Genomic DNA, 19,744 nt, shown 5'->3' on the forward strand with positions numbered 1-19,744 from the left:
GTTTCTCATGATCTTGTAATTATCTTAGTGCATCTACAATCAACTCACAAGGTTGTGCTTTGGCCTCCTGATAGTGGGGTCTTAATACTGTAGCGGGAAGGTCTAACCCAGTTTATCTCTAACAGTGCAAGAGAGGGATCTGGATCTGGGGAGCCTATTAAGCTTGGCACAGTCTAAGCTGTGCAGAACCTTCCTTTCAGAGAACTGATAGTTTTTTTCTTTGAAGTGTACGGTTGGTTTTATTTGTTTACACCAAGTGTAGTTGGTGTGTGTGTTTGTCAGACAGGCTTTGTGTGCATATGTAAGCAGGAGTTCTCTGGTATTTCTTTGGAAGACACACACACAATTATCATGTCACATTTCCGGAAGTATTTTGACTTATAAGATAAGATATACCTTTATTGCAGAAGCAAATAGGCCAGAAGCATACATCAATTTACAAAGTAAGAGATATTATTAAAAAAAATATTTAAAAAGATAACACCAGTTGCATATGGAGACCAAATATAAATAAACAAATATAAATATTGCAGAGTAGTTTGCACTTTAAGTGTGTCCATGAGTTATTGTGGTTGAGTCCTGTGTGTGTTTGTGTGTTCTATTCAGAGCAATGCCGGTTGTATAGTCTCACAGCAGCAGGAAGGAAGGACCTGCGGTACCGCTCCTTCACACACTTAGGGTGAAGGAGCCGGTCGCCGAAGGAGCTGCTCAGAGCAGAGACGGTTTCCTGCATAGGGTGAGATTCATTGTCCATCATTGATGATAGCTTTGCTACCATCCTCCTCTCTCCCACCACCTGCACTGTGTCCAAGGGGCGTCCTAGGACAGCGCTGGCCTGTCAGCTGTTGACATACTGCTGCTCCAGCAGACCACTCCGTGGTAAATGGCTGATGCTACTTTGTCTTTTCAAACAGCCACAAGAATCAAATCTATGTCGGCAGACATACATGTCCTCATACCGTCCACGGTTTACAAAATGCACATCTTAGAGTCACCTGCTGTACCACTGGTTTGAATGTGTATCAACTTATTTCCTTCAACTCATTTCCTTCAACTAATTTCCTTCAACTCATTTCTAATGTGTAATCAACTTAGTTGATCCATCACCTCACCTCCAATAACCAATGTGTCATTATTTCAGCTAATGTTTTTCCAGGTCAATTTTTTTGCTTTTACCGAGTCATTAATCTCTGATCCTATCAGTGTGAATTTTATAAGAACTTGAGAAGGTGCAACGTGGTAGCCAGCGTCATTTCAATAGGAGCAAAGGTTTTCAAGGAAATACTGTCTGTATAGTCACCCTGTATGCGTGTGTGTTTCAGGTGATTAGTAGCTACTGTCACCTGACTGCGTGGGTGTGAATGTAGCCCTACAGGGCAATAAAGATAAATGTTTACTTGGCTGTATCTTCACATCATTGACTGAAACTGACAGTGAAATCATTCCAGATCCACATTTTTCCGATAATGTCACAGAACAATTTCCACATACAAATATACCATATTTGAACGTCCCATTAACTCATAAAACAACCCCATTAAGGAAGACTGGGATTGGTCCTTGAAATGGGATTGTTGATTGTTATCAAAGTTAAGAACTTGACATTGTTGCTTTTATTATTTTAGAGGTGCTGTGAATTGCAATCTTTAGGCTATTATCAGGACTGTGGATCACAGCTTCCGCAGGCAGTTTATCTTTCCTCTAGTGTCCATTTCATTCAAGTTGTGTGTTAAAAAACAAAACTTTTTTCGTCATGTGTGTTCACAGGATGGAAGAGAGGGAAATAGTTCAGTAAAGAAATGTGTTAAGGTAGACCAAATGTTTAACAGTGATACAAATGTGAGTTTAAGAGTTTGATGCATCCTGATTATAAAATATGTAGGTCACAGTCTATTGCTTTTCAGAAAGGGAGATATGGTGTGATCTATAATAGGTGAGACTGTCTGGGCACCAGGGGGCGGTGTTGGGGGTGGGTTCCGGCTGTGAATATAGTTAAGCCATGTGAATCTACCATGCTGCGTCTGTCTTACATATCTCAAGAACCCAACACGACTACTGCTATCAAAATATGTGACGTTCCCAGACATTGACACACAACACACCAAGCGCAAAACTTTACACTTTGCCTACGTTCGCCACCACCCGGCCGGGATCAACACGCAAACTCTGACTTCAGGCGGTACTACCAGTTACACCAACGGAAAGCCTGCTGAATGTTTGTTAATAACTATTGTATTGTTGTAAAACTATCGGTTTTATTTTTTAAATATTGGAAGAATTCTTCCAATATTTAAAAAATAAAATTCATTAGCATTGCACATCCACTAGATGTCCCCCATTCGCTATATGTTGTAAAATGTAGCCTTCCTGCCCAGGTATCTGATAACTTACTGTTGATCATTTTGTGGCGCTTGTGTGCGTGGTCCCAATGGCATCACAATACAGTGTGCAACTTTTATTATTCTGTAGGCCTATACTTTGAGAGTAATTTAATAACACAGCCTGTATGTTGAAAATAATGAATTGCTGTAGCTTCGGAATCGGTTGTGACATTCTTACTGGATGATGATACAGTTCAACAAAATGTTCAGACTGTGAAAGCAGTTCGATTGCCTCACCTGCGGTGTAGCTGGAGCAGCAGTGAAAGTGAGCGCGCAGCTGTCAACCGCTGAAATTAAGTCTTGATGCGCGTTTATCATTCACCTTCCTTGCCATTGCCCTATTGTAAGTTGAAAGTAGTGTTTTGAAAGTAGTAGACAAATTATTATGGACCGTTAGTTGCACCGTAGCCAGCAAGCGTAATACATGACAGTATGGCGAAAAAGAGTTTATTATCCAAAAAGTCTCTCAAGAGTATGTTTTCTAAGAGCGATGCGAACTTGGAGTCTGCGGATACGCGTATTTGTGAAGAAATTGTTGGAGAAACCGTGGAGAAAAAGAAAACTGTGTCTACTATTAAGGATTTCAAAGCATTTTTTTCTAAAAGTGATACCAAGCTCAATGAATCTGCCGAGTATGAGGATCGATACGGCGGAGGAAAAACTTCAAAATTCAAGAAAAAGACAAAGAACGACAAAGCAGTCAAACTAGGCCTACAAAAAAACGGTATCAGGTATGTTCACTTCACATTTTAATATTCCATGTCCATGCATGTATTATGTGATATGTATATGTATCATGTTACTATTAACTTGCAGTAGCTGAGACATCCTTTCCATGTGTTATACAGCACGTGTTTTGTTCACATCACATTAAATAACTGCCAGTGATTTACAAGCGATTGACAATGCTATACACTACTGCCAGGGCAGGTTGTCAATGCTTTTACGTAAAAGCGTATACGGCCTCGAAACCTGTAGTTGAAGGCCTGAATACCTCCAAGATTGTGCCATAAGAGCGAGCTTCCACTTCATTTGGAAAACTTACATCAGACCTTAAGATTCTTATTGACAAACGTTAATTCTCCATGGGATTTGGCCAACAAGAAGGGATTCTAGTGTTGACATCACTACTGAGCCTCTATTATGGGATGTCTCCTGAGCTCTGTCCCTCACATCACTAATGCCTTTGCTGAATATATGTAAGAACTTTAATTGAATGTAACAAGCGTTTGTCGAGCGGCTGCTAAATGACTAAATGTTGCTGAAGACAGACATTTGGAATGTACAAATAACCAGCATGAACTCTGACCATCATTGCCATGCCTGGATCACAGTCAGGTGAGCTCTCTTGCCCTGGTCTGTTAATCACAGACCAGGGCAAGTCATGCGGTTTACGGCTCAGGGTAATAGCGTTCGACATCTGTGTGGGTGTTGGCACAAAACCACAAATGCGTCTCATTGTGTTTACACAGCATCGTCCTCTCAACTGCAGGTCAAGCATTCAAATCCGGGACAAACATCACTTCAAGTATCAACATCTTAGTTATACAAGCAGACCGTAACTGGTTGATTGTTGGAGTGGAGGCACAGGGAGTGTGTTCATTGGAGGGTGGGTCCATGACAGATTATTTATAGTAGGCTGTTTGGTGTACTTTGAGACAGTTGTTTTGTACTGCTGCTACTATTGTTGCTTTGTTTTTCTCGTGATTTCACTTACATTTACATGTATTCATTTAGCAGACGCTTTTATCCAAAGCGACTTCCAAGAGAGAGCTTTACAAAGTGCATAGGTCACTGATAATAACAACAAGATAGCCCCAAAAACCTTGCGGGTAGCCAAAACATGAAGCACATATTGTGAACAACCAAAATAAGTGCCAAAGGGAAGAACCATAAGAGCATGAAGTTAAACAAGTTACAATTAAACAACATGAATCGCTATAAGTGCAAGTGTACCTGTAGAACAGCAAGCAATAGTAAAAAGCAAGTGCAGCAATTTAAATCAGTTACCACTAACCAACAAGAGCAACAAGTCTCTAAGCAAGAGTCATTGTGATCCTTGAGGAAACTAACATTGGGACCAACAAACCATTCCTAAGTAACGTTATACTCCCGGAACAAGTGTGTCTTGAGCCTTTTCTTGAAGGTGGGGAGACAGTCTGTCTCTGATGGAGGTGGGGAGTTGATTCCACCACTGGGGGGCCAGACAGGAGAAGAGCTTATGTTGCGACTGGGCGGTCTTGGGCAGTGGGACCACCAGGTGGTTGTCTGAAGAAGACCTTAGGTGACGGGTGGGGGTGTAAGACTGCAGGAGAGACTTGATGTAGTCGGGTGCAGTCCCGTTCACTGCTCGGAAGGTCAGTACCAGGGTCTTGAATCTGATGCAGGCTATAATGGGTAGCCAGTGGAGGGAAATGAAGAGCGGGGTAACATGGGAGCGTCTGGGTAGATGCTCCCATGCTCTCCACTTCAATGCTATTAGTTCTTTATGCATATCATGAACTTTTTGTAGACTTAATATGCCTTCCAACATGTGCAAAGTACATCATTTAACTTGTGGAAGACCCAACAGTACAGTAAGTATACAATTTCTGTGTATACAGTAGCTTGTTAAATACCATATAATCATCATCATATTATCTGGTAGTCCGCCAAGGCAATTACTTTATAGCAAAAGTTTGACATGCTCATCAACAAAGGACTCTAATATGACAATGTCACAAGACACTCTCCTCCCTCCCTCTTCCCCTTTTCCAGTGTATCTTATCTAAGTCCTCCTGGCCATCGTCATAGAAACCCTGAAGGAAGAACATGGGATTCATGAAGTTGATGTAGCCTCTGCTTTCCAATGTAGTACTCCATTCAACTTGTTGAGAAGACCAAGCAGTCTGTATCAATGGTTTAGATGTATGAAAGTGACTGTTAATCAATCACAATCTGAACAACGGGCTCTAATATGATAATGTCACAGAGACGCTCCCCACCTCCCTCCCTTCTTCCAGTGGATCGGAGCTGAGTTCCTTTGGCCATCCTCCCAGGGAGAATGTGGGCGAGGGTTTCAGTATCTGACATCCACAAGCTCTTGTACTGTAGCTCAGCGAAGAACCTACAACTCTGCATGCCTTTTTGTACAGCATCACTGTAAAACTTCTGCCACTCAAACACAAACAGACACACGCACAAACACACACACATGCAGATATTGTGTGCGCCCCAACCCCCCAAGTCCGCGAGCCACACTGTCAATTCTCCATGCTTCACTTTTAATAACAAAAGACAATCCTAAAATATATATATAAGCTTTGAAGAGAATGTGTCATTGAATCATTTGAATGTGAAAACTGGACGGTTTGGCAGCTGCTCCTAAAACAGGTATGTTGAACTGCATCCAGGCTCTGGTGTTTGTGCGAGGCTAATAAGACCACACAGGAAAGGCCTTGTCCTTCTGTCACTGTACACCCACGCACATGTGCAGACGCATGCACACACACACAAACACACACCGCCAGGCAGGGGGATGCAGCTTGTCCACATGCCTGAGTTGAAAACAGTGCTTCTGAGGGCAGTAAAACTGTGTTTGTCTTTCTAACTGATGGTAGATGAACTGACTAGTTGAAAGGCGATTCAGAATCCTACAGAGAAAAGGGTTGTGGTATTTTGTGTGTGTGAGTCTATGAATGTGCCTGAATTGATAACAAGTCCCACACATCTCTGTCCAAGTGCAGTAATCTGCTGCTATTGAATTAAATCAGAATTTTCCACGTTACACCCCGCTGAGGTAAAAACCCTGATCTTCCTCCCCCATCCTGCTAGCTTCAGCAGGCTGGGCCTCACACCTGCCTCCCTGAAGCCCTGCCACACAGACCCAAGCTTGTTCGCTGGACCAGTATGTACTTCTCCCTCCATTGCAATAAAGAGATGCATTTGCAGGCTATGATCTACCTGCGGTTCTTCTCATCTGTTGGGGAGAGGAAAGAGACGGCTACAAAGAGGCTATTGTGGCACTCCCTCGGAAAGCTCCTCCACACTGACTGGTTCTTCATGATGAAGTCAATGTTTGCAGACTCACCTGTTTTAGCAACACACTGGCAGTGTCATTCTTTTCTGATTTTCTTGAGCAAGTGCCAATGACTGTCACCAACGACATTATCTGAACACTGGAAAGGGCCCCATGAGTAAATGTAACATATATATATATATATATATATATATCTGGGTTAGGGTTTCAGTATCTGTCTATGGATGGATAAGCTTATTGACTCTGGATTGGTAATATTACAACAGAAACAACTTGGGGATGGATGTTACAGTGGCTCTGTGTTAGAGCATTTGACTACAGCCAACAAAGTTGCAGGTTCAAATCCCCCTTGCGCAGTCTCTGTGGTTAAAAGCACCTGCTAAATAAATACATGATGAGATTTTCTGGTGTTAGATTATTAAAGTTTGAGCAATAGTAAAAAGACTTCAAAGACTAATCAGATCTGTAACAGTTTAATTACTATTGACATACTACTAGGCACTAGCTGTTCTCTTGAACATTTGTCTACTGAGCGTGTTTACCTTGCCTTAGTATTGATTCAGTTACACTGTAGCATGTGATGCACCTTCCAACCGTCTTCCCTGTAAGGCTTAAGAAATGATTTTACAGCACAGGCTAAAGTGTTTATGAGTTGATGTCAATTTAATCAATTGTATACATTTAGATCCTTTTATTCAAGGATAACAAGTTCCCCCATCAATAAAACTGGTGTGTAGACTGATTAAAAAAAATAATATGATATGAAATCCAGTTAGCTGGTGGTGTCCTACTAACTTTATGTTCCTGTGTTGTGTTGCATTGTGGTGTGTTCTCTCCAGTGGTGCTGAGGCTCAGAGTCTGGGCGAGGCCAGGGTCCAAGACATGTCGCCCAGCGTCAGGAGGCATGACAAGAAGACCTCCCACTTCGCCACCACCCCCAGGTCAAAGGTCAGTTAGGACAAAGAGCTCACAAAGGTCCTTGTGACCCCTGTGCATTATCTTCTTTTTTTTCCACCACAGATTTTTGGGAAGTGTTGCTTCTTGGTCGATGTCTGACGTGCTTTCTCTCCATGAGACCAGTAAAAACGTGTTCATGTTTTTGCTTGTCATATGACATTCTGTGTGCATTTGAATGGTGTTGCGTTCGGTAAGTGTGTTTAACATGACAGAGGGAGAGTAACTGGGAAGGCCCCTTGCAGCCTCTCAGACGTGCTGGGACACGAATCTCATTTACTTTAATATCACAGAAAGCATGTGCCCATCTAACGGTTTAGCAGTAATTGCAGTCCTCTATAATGTCATGTTCTCCTCCTGTCCCTCTGGCACTGTCTCTATTTGACACACACATACACACAAGACCAACAAAGAGACACATTCACTCACACAAGCGCACAAAAAAACAGACCCTGACACGCTCTCACACATAGACGAACACACACACACACACACACGTCAATCCTTAACGCTACAAAAAACGATATTACCACTAGAGGGAGCAACAACCCAGGACAGCTTGTCCAGGTCAAAACTAAATATCATAATTTTTATTACATACTTTTATGAACATATGTATATTTGATAGGTTTCACAGTGGTTGTTTCCTGATGATAATCACACCAGTCTGATTGCGCTGCTGCATGATCACGCACACTGTCTTGTGTACATGCGTGTGTGTCTGTGTGTGTGTGTGTGTGTGTGTGTGTGTGCATGCATGTCTCGCTTCAGTCTCAGTACACAGTACTGAACATACAGTACAGCCCCTCGAGGCGACTGTGACCGTGTGGTTTACATGCACGCTTGAGCTTGTATGTACTTCAAATGTCACCCTGTGTGTTAAAGAGCATGTCGAAAACCACCACAGACACTAAGGTCAGGGCTGATAGGTGTTGACTTGGCCCAAATCCACGTCTCACATCTCTGTGCTCGTGGTGGCTGAGTCCACCCAGCTGCCTCTGAGGGGCCTTTGTTGGGGATGACAGCTCTTGTTTTCACCCCGTGGCATCAAGCAGCAGCTGGTGACTCTGGTGCTACCTGTCTGCTTTTCACGCCAGCAGGAAGTCACGGTGTACCAAGCTCCACTCCGTCAAAACAAAGTCAAACTGGAAGATGGACATAGAACCTGAGGCTGTACACAGTGTGTGTGGATGTGAGGTGTGTTCATGTGTGTAGTTGTACTTGCGTGCGTGTGCCTCTGGCAGCGACAAACTTCCGCCAGCAAGGCCCAACAATGCATTCTTTCGTTTGTCAACATCTCCTCCTTAGATTCCAGGCCTATTGTCGTCACTATGTTTCATGCTCACCGCTGGCACTCATTTCACTCATCACTGCGAGAGGAATTTCCCTCGATGCCGCACCCCGATTGAAATCTGACAGGTGGCCTTGACTGACAGCTCGGTGTTCCATTCTGTACTTTCATCCGGACTGTCCTTTACGAGTCCTATCAGACAACAGATCGGCACAACTGAATAGGAGCCTCCTATCTGCCCTGGCCATATTGATTCCGCTGCCATCCTCGGGCGTCATCATCAAGATGTATGACTTAACGGTGCTCCTTTTCCTTTTGGTCTGAGATAACAGAGCTATTCTACATTTACATTTAGTCGTTTAGCAGACGCTCTTATCCAGAGCGACTTTCAGTAAGTACAGGGACATTCCCCCTGAGGCAAGTAGGGTGAAGTGGACAGAAGGTCATTTGGCGACCTTCAGATTACCAGCCCGATTCCCTCACCGTTCAGCCACCTGACTCTTTGACGTATTCTTCCGTGATGATCCTCTCTAACACATGGCCGGAGAAGATGAATCCAGATGCGAGTATGGAGCATATGTGAAGCTAATGTCCATCCACCACCGTTCTGGTTTGAAACCACAGCAGGGTGCTTTGGGGTGAGGGGAGTAAAGGAGGAATGTGGATTGGCATTGCTCAAGCTTAAAGGGTGGAGTATAGTGCTGTGCGAGCCTAGGAATGAAGGATGGGTGGCTCCCTCGATAGGACTCAATGATGCGTGGAGATGTGTACATTAGAGCAGACACTGACAGCTCTGTACAGCCCTGCTCTGTACATGCCTCTCATGCCGATCTTTCACTGGCACTGAAGCTTAGCGCTGTTCCACAAACCAGGGTCCCAATAATTAGGTTTGCCAAACATGGGTATTAAAGTTGAGTATTTGAAATTACAGGGGTTGATAGGGTCATGGCAGAGAGAGCCAGAGCACAAGTTCAGTGTGTGTCCACTGTGTATTTTTTACAACAAAAGCTGAACTTATGGAGTTGATTTCTGGGTCATGCGTTTTATATTCTCTTTGTCCTCTTCCCATGGTTTTCTGTCTGTCTGTCTGTCTCTCTCTCTCTCTCTCTCTCTCTCTCTCTCTCTCTCTCTCTCTCTCTCTCTCTCTCTCTCTTTCTCTCTCTCTCTCTGTCTCTCTCGCTCGCTCTCGCTCTCGCTCTCGCTCTCGCTCTCTCTCTCTCTCTCTCTCCTTCATACCAGGTTACAGACCTCAGTGTGTCCGAGCTGGAGCTCCATAAGCATAGAAAGTTTGGCACCTTCACCTTTGGACTGTTGAAGAGGAAGAAGAAGAGTAGGGAACTATCCCAAAGCACCACAGAGCTTTATGGTCCAGAGGTCAAAGGGCAAGAAGAAGACAAAGAGGAGGAGGAACCTCTGGATCTAGACACCCGCGCATTTTTCAGTACCGTCAATCCGTTACCACTTGACAACCAATCACTGGCTATGGACTTCCTGAGTGATAGTCCAGATATGCGCACAGTGGACAAAATGATGCGAAAAGCACCAATAGCCACCATGCCTGAGTTTGACAGGGAGGAGCCTAGTGACGTTCAGAGAGATGTTTCTGACCAGGACACAGACACAGAAAAAGACACCGACTGTATCAATATGGAAGCCAAAGGTGCTTTTTATTTAACGCCTCCCAACATCCCACCCTGCCTGCCTCCAACTGCAGTGGGTGCCACAGAGAAAGGAGTGGCTTTCTCAGTCCCCCCTCTTAACAGCCCAGCCCTTGTGATTTGTGACATCCCTCTGAAAGATGCTCAGCCAGGACCTGTCCACTTAGTTACTGAAGCCTCTAGTGCTGCCTTCCCCATTGGTCAACCTGAGGCTGCCGCCTTATTCTCAACCAATGACCACTCCGTCCCTGATACTGTCACCTCCCTGTCTGCCAAAGTTATATCTGCTCCTGAAACTCCCCTTCCCATCTCCACCAATTACATCTCTGTTCCTGAAACTTTCCCTTCCATCTCCACCAATCAAAGCTCTGTTCCTGAAACTCTCCCTTCTATCTCCACAAATCAAAGCTCTGTTCCTGAAACTCTCACTTCCACATCCACCAATGATGTGTGTGTCCCTAAAACTCTCCCTTCCATCTCCACCAATGACAACTCTGTCCCTGAAACTCTCACCTCCACATCCACAAACGACAGCTCTTTTTGTAACTCCGTTCCTGCGGACCCTACCAATACAATTTCTGATTGTGTCTTAGATACCACTTCCTACTCAGCGTCAGCATATGGAGCTCTGTATGACTCCCTGTTTCCAGGAAGCTTTGCCTTTGCTGTCTCAGACCCCTATCCTGCCGAGGACATCTCTGAAACGAGCTGTGTCCCTGCCCTCAACACAGATCCACCTAGTGCCTCAGTTTTACCAGAACCAGACAGACGAAGAAGCTCCATCATAACCGAAACAGACGCACCAATCAACTTTTTTACAACTGAAACAGACAAACCAGTCAACTCTTTTGTAACCAAAGCAGGTGAACCAATCCAGTTGGCTGTAACTGAGACTGAGCCTCACGCTGTACCAATGTGCCAACACTTTGACGCCGAGGTTGGTGACACAGCACATTCTACTATACTTCCATCTGTTATCGCATCCTCTGTCCATAACATAGAGGCGCCTGACTGTGCTGCTGCAAACATCGAAGGCAGCTTCACTGTTAATGAGCTCCCTGCTGAACCTACCGGCACTAATACAGAGATCACTGTTTCAGATAGCGGCCCTTGTAGCATCTATGGTTCACTCTACGTCTCACGGTTCCCCGATGGCTTCTCTTCCACGTCCGACCACAGCTCTTCTGTCAACTCTACTCAGGCGTTTGACCCATCAAATTTCCCTACAAACCCTTCACCATCCAAGATGGCCGCCTCTCACACAGAGACAGGTGTTCCTGTTTATGAAACAGACACCCCTCATACTAACAGTGAGATCCCTGTCTCCAGACCTGATCCCAACACATCCAACCCAGACTTGGATGAACGACTCCATACAGCTAGCTCTGGACTCGACCAACCAGCCCAGCTGAGCAACCTGGCCCCAACCGTTCTCAGAGAAGATGTTCTAACCTTCTCCCCCACCACGGTTTGCTCTGAGAACGTTCCTCATGAGAATATCAACCCAGCTGGACCTCAGCCAGACATGACCTCCACGACGGGCTCAGTTCCTCCTGTTCTCCCAGAGTGTGGTGTTCAATCAGAGCTGGCTGTTCCTCCTGTTCTCCCAGAGTCTGGTGTTCCATCAGAGCTGGCTGTTCCTCAGGTTCTCCCTGAGGCTCTCCCCCTCACTTCTCCAGGTGCAGTCAGGACGGACCACTCTTCCTTTCCCAAGGCAGAGGAAGAGGTCAGTAGTCCCCCCCAGGAACGCTCCACGGTCTCCAACACGGACTACCGTCCTGGCACCTCCATGGATCTGGACGTTCACTGCACAGAGGCTGAAACAATGGCTACTAGAAGCGGTCCGGATACGGTTGAGACTATGGCTGTTAGGAGTGGTGAAGATGTTGTTGGGATGACAGTTTCTAGGAGTGCTCAAGATGTGGTTAATATAATGGCTGCTGGGAGTGGTGAAGCTGTGGTTGAGATTGTGGTTGCTGGGAGTGATCCAAACGAAGTTCAAATGACGACAACCGAGAATGGCGAAGATGTGGTTGAGACATCACCCACTCGTAGACAAGAGGCAGTGGTGACAACAGAGAGTGGACTCGGAGTGGCCGAGTCCAAGACCTCTGAGGAGAGAGAGGAGGGGAGGACGGGGGAGGAGAGGACTGCCAGGCAGATGTACTGCCAGGCAGACAGTGATACAGAGAGGCTGATGGGGCCGGGGGAGAGAGGAACGACAGAAGAATGGTCCCAAATTGAAGAGGCGGAACAGAAGGCGGGGGGAGGAGTACTACTGGTTCCACTGGTTCAGCATGTGCTTGCGCTTAAGGAATGCGAGTGGGCCCCGCCCTTTCTTGAGAAGGACGAAGGACAAAAGGGAAACCTGAACGTGCTCACGCACACCCTCACACACACTTTACCGAGTGCAGAAGCCTGCGCTTGCACATATCCTCCAGGCCTGTCACCGGCAAAGGAAGAGGTGGACAAGTCAGCGGGCGCTGACAATGTACAACAGATCATGTGTGGTGACACACAGAGAGAAGACCATCCCCTGCCCTCTCACACACACACCACAGATAACAAGATATTAGACACCATAATCCCAGAGAGAGAGAATTCGGACGCCCACATTGCTGAGGGAGCGGTGACAAGTGCAAAGATCACAGAGAGTGGCACACACACACACGCTACACACTGCATCACAGATAAAGTGGACTTTTCGGTCCCAGACCCAGATAGTGAAAACACACACACACTCCATGCCGTCATAGCGGCTGCTCTCTCCCACACACTCACACACAACTCAGAGGCGGTATCCGAAACGATCACACACATTGAACCCATTGTGCTTGAGTCAGACACCCACTTTGTGGAGAGAGAAGTGATGAGTGGAGTGAGTAGTGAGGGGGCAGGCACTTTCCCTGGGCGTTCTGGGAGAGCCAGTCCGGACACTGGAGTGACAGATCAGGTGGCAGCTAAGCTGTCTGTCACAGAAACACACACACACACCTTCCCTGACACACTGGTGGAGAGAGAGGAGAGAGAGGACCGTCTTCCAGAAACACACCTCAGCCAGCCTGCCAGGTAAGTGGATACCAATTCATTTAATTTGTCTGTTTTATTGTACTGTATGTTTTTTTTTGAAAGAGAGAGATGTCATTGCATAGTTTGGTGTAACCCTTCTATCTGCAATATCTTGTTCAACATGAACTTGATCATGGTTAGGTATTTACTGTTTATAGAATACTCCTGGATCAAATTGTTCAGTTGGTACCCAGTTGGAGGAAAGGGGATAAACTAAGTGTTGGTGTTTGTAATTCATTCAATTTGTAATTCTCATTTCAGAGAGAATATACATTCCTATTGTAATATGTACTTGGTATTTGTAATGCAGTGCGATTAGACATCATGACAGTGTGGTTATGGTATTTGAACACTAGTTGAACAGGTCAGAGTTCAAGTTATGTTGGCTCATCGATTTACTACTTGTAAACTCTAAACTTTACCTGATAGGTATTCCAGGCACCATGGCAACAACACTGTCGATGTGTATGTGTGAGTGTGTGTTTACAAGTTTTTGTTCATTGCAACTCTTACCAGTTGATGTAGTGACTCACTTAAATCCTAGATATATACACATACTCTATATATAATACATATCAAGTATTTAAGTGAGTCTATATATATATATATATATATCATATATATATATATATATATATATATATATATATATAGTATATGACTTTGATATATATATATATATATATATATATATATATATATATATATATATATCAAAGTCAAACGTTTTGACACATTTTCCTATCCAATTGAATGGGAAAATCTAAATGAAAATGAATAAAAATGTATGCATATTAGAATAAAAAACTAGACGAATATCCAAACATGTGACTGAAGGGTGATTAGCAGGATCAAATTGGACAGTGTCCCCTTGATCAACAAACTATGCCTTATACAATCAGTATTTGCTCAACCAAGTCTTTTTAGAACAGTAGGATATAATTTTTGTGATACAAGGCACTACGTACTACAGTCTCTGGATAAGTGTCTGCTAAATGACAAAATGTAAATGTACATCCAAGGTTTTTAGGACAAAGTTGTTAGCCAACTAGGCCACTAGGTGGCGACATACATCTAAAGTTCCTGCCTGACAGTGCATTGAAGTAATTCATCTTCTGTCATGAAATGTCCTTCAAAAGATTAAGACTATTACATTTGTTGAATTTGCTGAGAATTTTGACAGCTTCGCTGTCAATCCCATTTTGGCAAGAACGTATCACAATGTTAATCTTGTATGAATTCCTCACCAGTCAACAGAAGGTGAGCGTACGTCAGCCTTTTTTGTGTAGTTGTTAAAACCTGCCTAACTGTCAAGTCCTCTCTGTCTCTCCTGTGTAAGACAAACCTTCAGAGACATCATCACTGATGCTTATTGACACACACACACACACACCTACACACACACACACACACACACTCTTAACACATGGGGTGGGGAGTTGCAATTTAAAATAACACATAGAAAGAAACCTGCAAAGCGACATATATATCTGCCAACAGCTCCTCTTTAGTTGTTAGCATTAGCTTTTTCTCCTCAAGCCACATATGGGTTTACAGTTGGTTTCCACCACTATCCTACCATTCAGTTGAAGCCATTGCTACATTTTCCGCTGCTTACTTCTCCTATACAAGTTGTCAGTATTTATGGTTGATTGTCAATGCCGTCACCCAGGCATCAGCAGACAGTTCCTGGAAGGACAACAGGTAGCTCAGGAATGTGTTAGTACAGCCCCATCCCTGCTCTGTGTCAGGTTAAGTTAAAGTTCAAGTTGACCAGGTTAGTGCACTACTGCCAAACCACCACCAGGGGGCTACACGGTCGTATCTGTTATCAAGACAAAACAAAGCCTTTGATCAAACTCAACAGTTTATGAGTATCTTGGAATGTGACTTTTACTTTTTACTTTTTAATGTTTATATGGGCTGTTACATGTGTGCGCGCCTGCATTTGGTCAGTGAACATGCAAATGTCAGTGTAGAGTGGGATGGTTTGACATTAAGATTAATGAAAAAATAGAAACGTAAGATGTACATGTTGAAACGGGTAAGTGCTATGTGTGGATGCCCTGCAGTGGAGTTGTGGTGGCAGAAATTAGCCTAGCCATATATCCACCAGGATGGAGGGATGGAGGGAAAAAAGATAAGAGAAAACATGGTTTAAAGATTCAAATCTAGCAAGCTTTAACTGCCAGTGATCGGTCTCTAGTGATGATGTAATATGAAGGTAGGAGTGCCATGTCGGAGGATGGAGTATGGAGAGATGAGAAGATAGTTAGACTCAGTTAAGGTTTAAGGACAAACACTGTTGTTTTAGCTTTTTGAAAGTGAAGAATTTCTGAAGAGACATTTCACCACAAACTGACAGTTTATTATTGGTGACTGGCCTCTTTGAATCCAAGCATTGCTCCAATGCTGTATGAAGAAGAAGTACTTCTAGAATATAATCTGCAAAGAAATGTCACAATGGGTAACAAACTTGTGCGATGGGATCTTCTCCCTGATGACTTGACTCCTCAAGTGAGTTTAAACCATCATCCTGTCAAATATGTTCCACACCCCGAGAGACAAGGCCCTTTACATAGTAATTACGGCACTAATGTGACCTATGAGCAACGAAACAGTGTGTCTCTTCACCCAACAGGTTTCACGCTTTTAAAATCAGCAGTGAATCACATTCGCAATTACTCATTTGATGTTGTGACATGTTCCTGTTTCTGAACTTGTGCCCAAACAACTTAAGCCTGCCCCCCACCCCCATCCTCTAATCACAAAACCTCTACTGGCTCTCAAGGAAAGAAGAAAAAAAGTCAATTGCCTATTTGCTTCCACTTGATAGACATTAATGAACGGAAAGTCTTCACTGCTGAAAAGTGCTTTGGTGTCAGAAGGGCTTTTTTTTGATGGAACGAGCAGACCCCAACTCACTGTAACCTTTGACTGTCAGCTGCTAGTTACTGTAGCTGCCTACACAGTTTCTACTAGTCTATGTCCTCCTGCTGTTCCTTTGCACTGTGGACCAGTGTCATGTTCCCAGGCTGCACTACTAGCTTGTGTTCATTCATGCAGCAATGTGTAGGCTTTGAAAATATTTTTTCATAATTTCTGTTAGTTTCAACAGTTTTTTTTGTCCTTCTTCAATTGACATAGTCAGCCTAAATAATGAACACACCACAATGACACATCTTCAACCAGCAACAATCATTAACTGGTGGGTGTCACCCTCTGTCCCCCAGGTCTGTGAATGCTTCAGCTGATCCCAGTCCAGCTGTGGAACAGCCTGGTTTACACACTCAACTCATAAGAGCTGATTTGGATTCAGACGCAGCGATGAATTCCAGCTATGACACCCAGAGCACCTTAAGCAGCACGTTCACATTAAGGCCCTCCCCCGTCAGCGAGGGCTCACCCCCAAACGAATTCAAACACCGTATCCATAAAGTTTCTTTGGTGTCGGAGGATGCCACGGCGAGTGCCGCTCCAGAGTCGGTGGACCTCAGTGGGCTCAGGACGGCCCCGGAGCCAGGTGGACCGGAGGTGGGACCTCCAGCTGCAGGGTACGAGTGGAAGCAGTTTGATGTGGAGATCCGATCCACAACCGAGCCCACAGGAGAGGAATCTGATTTCCTGTCCAGCACCTCCTCCTCCCTTACTCTGTCCCAGACTGGCCTGTACACACGACACCTGACCTACCCCTCCCCCCTTTCCCCGGAGGCGCCCGGTTTCCACGGAAACATGGGCCGGCCGAGCGACAGTAGCAAAGTTCAGCTGAGTAGTGTGAGCAAGGCAGGGGGAGGGACCGGGGGAGAAGAGGGGTGGAGAAGTTGGAGGGACTGGGCGGAGCCAGAGGCACCTGCAGGAGAGGAGACTGGGGAGGGAGAGAGAGAGGCAGTTGAGAGAGGGACGCAGTGGAACAAGTCAGGCTGGGACTCGCAACGACTCCCAGTGTCAGGCGTCTCGCCTGCTGCAGCCCATCACGGCCAAGAGATCTACCACAACGACTTAGCTTTCTCTGGAGTGTTCACGGCCACACGCGTGGAGCTCACCCCTGACCTGTCTCCGTCCTCCCCATCTACCCCTGCGACCCCTGACCCCAGTTCCCCCTACCAGCAAGATATGGAGAACATGATGGACACCCTGAAGAGCATGGACCGCCCCAAGAGATCACGTAGCCTGCGTGGGGTGCCCCCCTCCCTCTTCTCTTCCTTGCCCCCCATCGTGGAGGATGCCTCCAGCGCCAACTCAACCCCTGGACCTGCTACCAGCCTGGCCCACTCCCCGCCTGCCCCTGGAGCCCCCGACAAGGCCCATAATGGGGGGCCCCCCAGCAGCCTCCCTGTTGACCTGGGAATCAAGTGGAGCTCGCCCAAGGACAAGCTCTCCCCCCTGGAAATGATGAAGCTCCAGCAGAAGCAGGAGCCGGTTGGGGACAAAAACCAAGGCTTCATCCCCACAAGGAGGACCACCCTGGGCTCGGATTCCTCCCATGACAGCTCCCCCTCATATCTGAACGGAGCAGGTGGCGGGGTCAATCCCCTGACCCCTGGATCCACCTCCCGCCTAGACAGCAGCTTCCTGTTCTCCGGCTATCGCCAGGGCTCCATGGAGCAGCCCTCCGTGGAGGACGACAGGAGCAAGGCCAAGGCCTATCTCTCCAGAGCGTCCTCGCTCCCAGACAGCGGACCTTCGAATGACCGCTTGAGCTTCTCCTCCATTGGTATCCCCAACACTGGCATAGGCACCGTTGCTGGCACTGGAACAGACAATACCGTCCCCTCCCGTTACGAGCGCTTGTCCTTCCTCATGTCCTCCCCGTCCCTCACAGGGGCTCCAGACAGCAACTCTCGCATCAGCAGACCTCCACCCCTCCAGCTCCTCTCCTCCCCCACCTCGACCGGAGAGCGAACCTTCCCTTCCCCCTCACACCTGCACAGCCCCACAGCCTCCAGCGACCTGCAGCGCAACTTCTCCATGGAGGCCCTCACAGCCAGGTTCAACCACAACCAAGCCCAGAACCTGGCTCAGACCCAGAGCATGGGTGCCATGAATGGCATGGGTGGAAGTGTGGGCTCCATTGGCTCCATGGGGCTCCAGAGGAGCTTCAACACCGAGGGGACCTCAGGTGGAGGAGGGACCCTCCTCTTCAACAACGTCCATGGGGGCTCCCACTTTAACCCTGAGCCAGAACCGGAGAAGATCCAGATGGTGCCCAAGTACAGAGCATTCCCTGATGCCTATGTAAGTACTGTCCCTCTTACATTGGGGGAAAGTGGACCGAGCGTACAGCATCAATGATGATGGCAGTGTTTTTAAAAACCCAGGAAAAACTGTATGGTGTTGTTTAGCTCTTTACATTTCATTACAAATGTTTAGCATTGATAATTAAGTGCAAGGGTGCAACCATCTAAACAGTGCTGTTAATTGTTGAGACACGGGACAGGGTTTCATTCAGATGAGATTTGTTCATGTTCGAATAAGAGACATCTCAGAGTGAAGGGTCTGGATTTTCCTGTTCTGGTTGGATGGGAATGTCACCCTCCGATCCTGAGGACAGGGGCAGGTGTGAGAGTGCTGTAATGGTAGCTGGCTCTGAGGTGATGTGATACAATAGATCCGACCCTTCTCCATTACCTCAGTCGCTTCACAATGGCTGCTCTCCCTGGCTCTGTTTACTGTACTCTAGTGTACAGTACTCCAGTGTGCCTGGCTTCAGATCATCAACAAGAGGACTGCAGAGGGGTTTAGCTTCGTGCTATTTAAAAAGATGAAGTCAAAGTTTGTGTCTGTTCTTATGAGCTGTTGTAGGTGCTTAATGCCTGCTCTATAACTCTCTATAACTGCATACAAAACGTTCAAAAGACAGATTTTTCATAGGCTATACACACTCATATTCCGGTTTACTGTAGACAGACATTCCATGTCGTAGATCGGGTTGCACTTTCTCAACCAAGCAGTAAGGCCGTCTGCACTGCACTGCCGTTATGGAGTACCAATGCTGATGCCCAGTTTACCAGCGCTAGCTACACCGTATTAAAACCACCTGACCTGTGATGCCCTGAGGGTTATGACAAGCAACAGGCCTTCTTTATCATGCTACTGTACAGTGGAACAATCACATGCATTGATACAGACAGCTGGTCACGTTGAATGCCAAGCAACATGCAGACACTTAAGAAATATTTATCTTTTTAAATATGGAGGTACCTCATTCAAGTGGACGTTGACTCCTATTTAAAATACCATGAGTGTTTTATTGCACTGGGAAGCAATGTCTTGTGTTCAGCTGCAGAGTTCATCTCCTGGAAACTTACTCTCATGTGTTTGAGTGTAGGAGTACGTGACTACAGAATGTTCCTCTCCCATGCCATGCTTGTTG

At 45.8% G+C, this 19,744-nt stretch overlaps 1 protein-coding gene across 1 annotated transcript in view; it reads left to right on the plus strand.

Moving 5' to 3' along the window:
* Positions 1–2,574: 2,574 nt before the first annotated feature.
* Positions 2,575–19,744, plus strand: part of crybg2 (crystallin beta-gamma domain containing 2) — a 29,164-nt gene continuing 11,994 nt past the window's right edge. The window contains exons 1-4 of the mRNA XM_084696292.1: positions 2,575–3,112; positions 7,239–7,347; positions 9,884–13,371; positions 16,605–18,606. Coding sequence (XP_084552418.1) covers positions 2,814–3,112; positions 7,239–7,347; positions 9,884–13,371; positions 16,605–18,606 — 5,898 coding nt within the window. The 5' untranslated portion in view covers positions 2,575–2,813. The remainder of the gene's footprint in view (positions 3,113–7,238; positions 7,348–9,883; positions 13,372–16,604; positions 18,607–19,744) is intronic.

This window comes from Hypomesus nipponensis, chromosome 4 (assembly GCF_054491055.1).
Source record: "Hypomesus nipponensis isolate SF chromosome 4, ASM5449105v1, whole genome shotgun sequence".
Taxonomy (NCBI): domain Eukaryota; kingdom Metazoa; phylum Chordata; class Actinopteri; order Osmeriformes; family Osmeridae; genus Hypomesus; species Hypomesus nipponensis.